The sequence below is a fragment of the Triticum dicoccoides genome, chromosome 4B, assembly GCF_002162155.2.
Source record: "Triticum dicoccoides isolate Atlit2015 ecotype Zavitan chromosome 4B, WEW_v2.0, whole genome shotgun sequence".
NCBI lineage: Eukaryota > Viridiplantae > Streptophyta > Magnoliopsida > Poales > Poaceae > Triticum > Triticum dicoccoides.
In genome coordinates, this window is record NC_041387.1 from 62,941,618 (window position 1) to 62,949,296 (window position 7,679).

The window sequence follows — 7,679 nt, forward strand, 5'->3', positions numbered from 1 at the left end:
TTCACAAATTCAAAATCATTCATCTTTTCAAAAAATGTTCAGTTTTCAAAAAAATCTTCTCAAAATTCAAAAATTGTTCTCATTGCACAAAAAAGTTAAAAACTTTTGAAATTCAGAAATCACGTATTCAAAAGAGATTCATTCTTACAAATTTGTGCGGGATTTTTCAAAATTGTTCTCCGTTTCAAAATTTGTCCTTAAGATTTAAAAAATGTCCGTGCTTTAAAAAATTGTTCGTGCTTCAAAATTTGTTCCCCGTTTCAAAATTTGTTCTCAAGATTCAAAAAAGTTCATCCTTAAAAAGTTGTTCACAAATTCCAAAACCTTCATTTTCCAAAAAATGTTTGATTTGTTCGCATGCAAAAGTTATTCGTGTTTCCAAATTTTGTTTTAGAATTTGAAAAATGTTCCCGTTTTTGAAAAATTGTTCTTGTTCAATTCTTTGGATTGTTTACAAATGTTCCATTTTTTTAATTTCCTCTCCAACATTCGTTGCGTGCTTAAAAATGTTTGAGTTTTCTCAAAATTCTTAAAAATTTTGAAAAATTCTCCCGTTTGATAAAACATTCACGTTTTGTTTTCGAAAAAAAGTTTTGTGTTCAAATTTTTGTGAACATTCGGATCGATGTTTGAGTTTTTTAAGGTGTTGCGATGTACTATAATCAAGAAACGTCACTACCTCAACTGTTTAGAGTCATATGCTCTCAAGCAGCCGGTCTTGGGTTCGAACCACAACAACGCAACCTTTTCTAATTCCAGTGTTATCTACTTATTGCTAGCAAGATGGGCCCAGTAAGCACGCGCGGCGCATAGGATCCTTGCTCGCTGGTTCGAATCATTTTTTTCTCTTCTGGTTTTTAGTTTCTTCTTTGGTTTTCTCTAATTTTTGTTTTTCCTTTGATTGTCAGTTGGTTTTCTTCTTTTATTCATGGTTTTCTTTGTTATTTAATTGCTTTTCTTCATTACTTTCTTGGTTTTCACCACTTTTTGGTTTTGTCTTTCTTTCTTTCTTGATTTTCATTTTTTTATGTTTTCTTATTTCTTTGTTTTCTCTGGTTTTCTTTGTTTTCCTTTGCTTCGTACTATGTTTTGTTCCTTTGCATTGTTTTCTTCAGTTTTTCATTCTTTGTTTTCCTTATCATTGTTTTTCTAGTTGGGTTACTTCATTTTTTCGTTGATTTTCATCGGGTTTTTTATTCAACACATGTTAAAAAAAATCAGTTCACATTCAACATTTTTATTATACATCAGAAACATTTTTATATACATGTTTAACATTTTTCGAATACATGATTAACAATTTTTGAAAACATAGATTTTTGGATGTCTACTTTTTTTCACATATAAATTGTAACTTTTTGGTACATATCCAATACACATTTAACATCTTTCAAATACAACATTTCATTTTTTGAATACATGGTCAACATTTTTTATATACACATTTAACATTTTTTTTCAAATGCTTGATCAACATTTTTTAAGTACAAGATTAACATTTCCTAATACATCATCAACCATTTTTACACACATTTGACATTTTTCAAGTGCTTGATTAACATTTTCGAAATGCAGGAGTAACATTTTTGTAATACGTAGTCAACATTTTTTCTATACCCATTTAAAAAAGTTTAAATCTTGATTAATTTTTTTCAAATTCAAGATAAACATTTTAAATACATGATAAAAAAATTTATACACATTTAAGAATTTTCTATTGATTGATTAACATATTTCAAATTCTTGTTTAATATTTTTTAAATGCTTGATTAACATTTTTTAAATATATGATCAACTTTTTCACACATTGTATATTTTTTCATAAAACATTTTTCAAAACCTTGCTTGCCATTTTTTGCAAATATTTTATTAAAATGTTTTCAATAATATATTTATTTAGAATACTTGGAAGTATAAACAAAAATAAAAGGAAAAAAACGAGGTTTTGGCCTCCAACGTACCTGGGCCGACCCATCTCGCGCTGCCTTTTATGCGAGGGTCCCTACGTCTCGCTAAAAATGAGACATTGGGGCATCGCAGATCTGTGGGGATCCTATACGGCGCGTACGGGACCTCCTATACGCCGCATTATGCGGCAGGAAGTCGGGGCTTCGCATAGAGCAGTGCTTCGACTGGGCCGGCCCTGCTAGCAGTGTTAAAAAAAGTGCCTTACTGCTCCGCTGCAAAGCCAATTAGCTAGCAACTGTGCCTTACTGCTCTTCGTGATGCACATGCAACGCAAATACTTTAATATTAGATACAATCGCCTGATCGGGTTATTTTCCTTTTTTTGTCATTTCTTCAAAATACTAAATAATTTTTTTAAATGACGAACGTTTTTGCCAAGCACGTACGAGTTTGAAAAGTTGTGTATTTTTTAACCACACTTGTAAAAAGGGATTGATTTTTGAAGATGTGTAGAAATTTTGAAAAACAGGAACCTTTTTTACAAAATGTTAAAAAAAATGAATTTGTGAACGAAATTTAAAGCATGAACATTTTTTGATTTTCCGCACAAACCTTGAAGAACCGGACCATTTTTAAATACCGATCAATTTATGACAATCATGGACAAATTTCAAAAACAGTGAACAATTTTTGACTTTGTGAACATATTTTTCAAAATAGGAACAGTTTATGAATTTGTGAACAAATCTTGAACAATAGACACATTTTCTAAAAACTCCGAACATATTTTGAATTTGTGAACAAATTTTCCAAATGGGAAAGTTTTGAATTTGTGTACAAATTTGGAGAACAATTTTTGAAGCACGAACATTTTTTGAATTTTGTGAACAAATTTTTAATTGGGGAACAATTTTCAGAAAATCCCCAACAAATTTGGAAGCGTAAATTTGTTTTGAATAGGTGAAAAAAATTAAAATCCGATACATTTTCTGAATTTTGAATGTTTTTGTAATGAGAACAATTTTTGAATTTTGAGAAAAAAAAATTGTGAAAACTGAATTTTCTTTTAAACAAGAATGTTTTGGAATTTGTGAACAATTTTTTAAGGCAATAAATATTTTTGAATCTTGAGAACAAATTTAGAAACGGAAAACAAATTTCAAAGCATGGAAATTTTTTGAATCTTCAGAACAAATTTTGACACGGAGAACAATTTTGAAAAATACCGAACAAATTTGGAAGCATGTATTTTTTTTAATACATGAAGAAAAAATTTAAATCCTGTACATTTTCTGAATTTTCAAAGTTTTAAACAATTTTAGGATTTTGAGAAGATTTTTTTGAAAACTGAACATTTTTTGGAAACATGAAATATTTTGAAAAAAGTTTGAAAGAAAAAGAAACAAAAGCCCAAATAAAGAAATATTTTGAAAAGAGAAATTAACTTGAAAAGGAAAACTGAAAGAAAACAAAAGAGTAACGAAAAGAAAACAAAAACAGAAAAAGGAAGAAGAAAAAATAGAAAGAATAAAAAAGAAAAAAAAACGGTTCAGGAACCTTCTAGATGGTTCCCAAAACTAGTAAGAACCGGCTGAGAACGCTCTAGAAGGTTCCCAAAACCGGAACCTGGTTGACGCTACAGGCCCGGCCCAAAATCTCTCGCTAGTCCCCTGTGCGATTCCTCCACACTTTGACGCAAAGAGCATAGGGAATTCCGGCGCGTACCGCGCCCGCGAGCGCCGTGGCGCGTACCCCCGCCTCTCGCGCTGCTGTTTCTATGGGCCGGCCATTTCGGGGTTTAACCTCAACCGATTTTGTGAAGGTTCTAGAACCTTCCCTGAACCGAGTTTTTTGTTTTTCTTTCGGTTTTCCTTTTTCTTTTTTCGTTTTTTCTTTTCCTTTTTCTGTATTCTTTTCATTTTTTATTTACTTTTATGTTTTCATTTTTATTCTTGTTTTTCAATTTTCGAAAATCTATTAATTCGCGATTTGTTTTGAAAATCGTATTTTTTTGAATAATGAACATTTTTTCCATAATTGTGGTTTTGTTTTACTAAATTGTTACTCTTAAATCATGAACATTTTGTTTTTGAAACTGTGATCATTTTTGAAAAACTCATGATTTTTTTTTTCGAAATCATGAACAATTCTTTTAGAAATTTGTGAACATTCTCTTAAGTCATGAACATGTTTTCCAAATCATGAACATTTTTTTGAAATAATGAACATTTTGAAATGGAAGACTACTTTTTCAAAATCATGAACATTTGTTTCAAATTCATGAACATTTTTAGAATTAGAAAACATTTTTTTGAAAATCATAAACATTTTTTTCCAAAATCGTGAACATTTTTTTGAATCGTGAACATTTTTTCCAAATTCGTGAATATTTTTCAAATTAGCAAACATTTCTTTGAGTTTTTTTAATTATGAACATTTTTAAAAATTCTGTATCATTTTTTTTACAAATTCGTGAATAGTTTTTGAATTCTAGAACATTTTTCTATAATCATGAACTACTTATTTTGTGAACATTTTTCAATTGCATGAACATTTTTTTGAAATCATGAACATTTTATTAAATTCATGAATATTTTTAAAATTTGTGAACATTTTTTGCCAAATTCATGAACAAATTTTGAATTACCGAGCATCTTTTTTATGTCCCGAGTTATTGAAAAAAAGAAAAAAAAAGAAGGAAAAGAAGAAAAAGAAAACATCCACACAAAAAAACCGGCGGCGTCCCGGCCACACATGGGCCGGCCCATAAGGTGAGCAGGTGGTGCGCGCCCGTTTCCTTCGCAGCGCTTGCTGTGCCCTATAGGCGCTCCCCCAGATATGAACCGAGGCTAACTTGGAAAGGCCTAACTAACTTCACAATGGGTACTACTCAAAAAGAAAACAACAGGAACTAACTACAAAATGGGTGAGCTTATTGGGATGGCCCATATTTGCAAGCCAAGCTAGTATTTTCTAAGTTTTTTCTTTGCTATGAGCAAATAGCATTTTCTAAGGTTCCCTACGTCTCGCTTAGGCGCCCCAGATCTGAACCGAGACTAACTTGGAGGCCTAACTAACAACACAATGGGACCACTCAAAAAGACAAAAACTAAAACTAACTGAGTTTATTGGGATGGCCCAAAATTGCAAGCAAGAGCAGTATTTTCTATGTTTTTTTTTCTGCTATGTGCAAATAGCATATTCTAAGGTTTGCCAATGATATCATGATAAAAAGGGCATAAACACTATCGACAAAGATACATGGAGGCAAGATGCCATGGAAAAAAAGGCAAAACACCATTGACAACGACACATGGGAAAGATGCCAAGATCGGATAGCCCACATCCACCTGCTATCGTAAGTCTCACTCACCTGGCTCTGCAAAATCTTGCCAAACATGTCCATGGACCACCCTGAAAAAGTGAAAATGACTGCAATAATGTGCGACCCCATAAACTTCTTCCCACAAACAGCAGGAAGCGACAAGGGGCATGAAAGTGCTTTAAAAAAAACAAGGGGCATGAAAAGGCATCAACCACCACTGTAGCTGTATGGCCTTAATTAGTTGTGAACTGTGATCCTTGCAGCTGAGAAAATTTACATCTGGAGTTTTGTTTTGTTATATGTGACAAGAAGTCTTTATCTACTCTCCTTGCCACCAGGCTATAGCACCCTTGTCCATCTCAAGCATCTTCTGCATTCCACCACAAGGCTGAACTCTCACTTGTGATCAATTTGTTTTGAAATGGATTCGAAAGATTTGTCAGATCGATTAATTAAAGAGAAGAGAATTACCCAGTTAATTAATGAAAACCGGGTGCCTTATGTCTTGGCAGAAAGGCCATGTAGAGTTGTACTATCACCTATTTCTACTATTTTTATTTCTTCTAATAGGTTTTCCCTTCTTATATTCTCAGTTTTCTTCATTTTCTTTCTTTGCAAGATTTAGTATGTCATCTATCCATGTTTTAGGGGGGAAAAGTTGGTTTCCATCATCTGATAGATCCACTTCGTCAACTTACAAACATTTTATTTATGAAAACGCAAGGGCTAAAATATTGTTAAAAGTTGGACTTATGTATATAGAAATATCATTCTTCAGGTAATTAATTACAAGATTTTTTTTATCCTCAAATGGATGTCGCAACATACATTTCATCTGAAGTGCTAGCTGCAGACATTGGTGTATGTACCAACGACCGTTATATACCACAAAAAAACCCACACACAGCAACTTAAGTTGCCCCAGTTCGCCTCCGTCTGCCGCTTCAAAACTATGGCCGCCATCATTTTCAAGGCTCAAGAACACCCGGCCAGCAGTGCGCGCGCAACATCAACATGACAACATGGATGGATGCTACAACTACAAGGCGGTCGGCGTCGCCGTCGGCTCCACGGAACGGATGGCCTCCCGGATCTCTCGCTGGACGGTGGCGCGGGACGGCGCGACGATCATGTCGTCCCAGATTGAGCGGGAGCCGCAGGTGGTGGCGCCGCCGGGGTAGAGGTCGTGCAGGGAGGTGGCGCCCTCGTTGAGGTTGCTCACCTTGTCCAGGCAGTCGATCTCGCGCGGCTCCACCAGCAGGCTGCCGTTGATGTCGCCCTTCCACGCGATCAGCTAAGAGAAGAAATTCGTGGCTAGCTGATTAACAACTGAGTACAAATTAAGCTGAGCTTAGCTTGTCTTGGCTAGTTGATTAATTGTGAGTACCTGTGGAGAGCCCAAGGAGTTGGAGCTGTAGAGCTTGGCCCCGTCCACAAGCTGGCAGTACTTCTGGAACGCCGCCGCGAACCTCTTGTGCGACGTGAGCTGCGAGTTCACCCTCACCGCTCTCCCCGTCATGATCGCTCGCCTGGAGAGCAGGGAACAATCATCTCACTCACTGTCAACACTTGCACACACACACACACACACACGCACACATAAATCAAACTACGCAGATAATGTGGTACCTGATCCCTCTGGCGACGGCGAGGTAGGCGTCGCAGACGACGCCGACGACCTCGATCCGGTACGGCTTCCTGTCCCTGTTGGCGGCCACGAAGTCCTGGTCGTTGGGGACGGGCTCCCAGTAGTTCTCGGTGATGGTGCCGTCCTCGTCCACCTTGTAGCCCACGCCCATGCGGTGGCGCTGGCAATGCACCGCCCGGGCCATGGCGATGGTCTGCTCCACGAAGGGCTCCCAGGAGAGCGTGCCGTCCAGGATCACGTCGCGCCCCTCGTTCAGCGCCGTCACCAGCAGCGACGACGCCGCGTCCGTCGACGACTTGTGCACCTGTCGTGTTACCCCACGCGTGTTAGTACACGCGCGTATGAAATGAAATGGAAGGCCCATCATCACGGTCCACAAGCAAAGCGCAATAACATTTTTCGAAATTCTAAAATATTTTTTAACAAATGCGAACATTTTTTGCAATACTGACATTTTTCGAAATTGCATTTTTTTTAACAAAAACACGAACAATTTCAAAAAAATGAACAAATTTTAAAATCACAAATAATTTTGAAAATTTTATTTTTCTAAAAAAATGATGTTTTTGAAACACAAATAACTTACGTAAAATATGAAAAAAATATGAAAATGGCAACATTTTTTGAAACACATGAACTTTTTTTAAACTCCAAACAACATGTGGGAAAAGGCAAACTTTTTTGGATTGTGATTTTTTTTAAAAAGAAAATCGAAACAAAACTTGAAAACATGAATATTTTAGAATTTTTAAACAAACGGGAAAATGGGGAAATATCAAAAGAAGGGACAAATGGGGG

General features: G+C 35.8%; 1 protein-coding gene across 1 annotated transcript in view; it reads right to left on the minus strand.

Moving 5' to 3' along the window:
• Positions 1–5,967: 5,967 nt before the first annotated feature.
• The window catches only part of LOC119295018, a 7,402-nt gene continuing 5,690 nt past the window's right edge, over positions 5,968–7,679 (minus strand). The window contains exons 7-9 of the mRNA XM_037573338.1: positions 6,863–7,185; positions 6,621–6,762; positions 5,968–6,527 (exon numbers count right to left, since the gene is read on the minus strand). Coding sequence (XP_037429235.1) covers positions 6,273–6,527; positions 6,621–6,762; positions 6,863–7,185 — 720 coding nt within the window. The 3' untranslated portion in view covers positions 5,968–6,272. The remainder of the gene's footprint in view (positions 6,528–6,620; positions 6,763–6,862; positions 7,186–7,679) is intronic.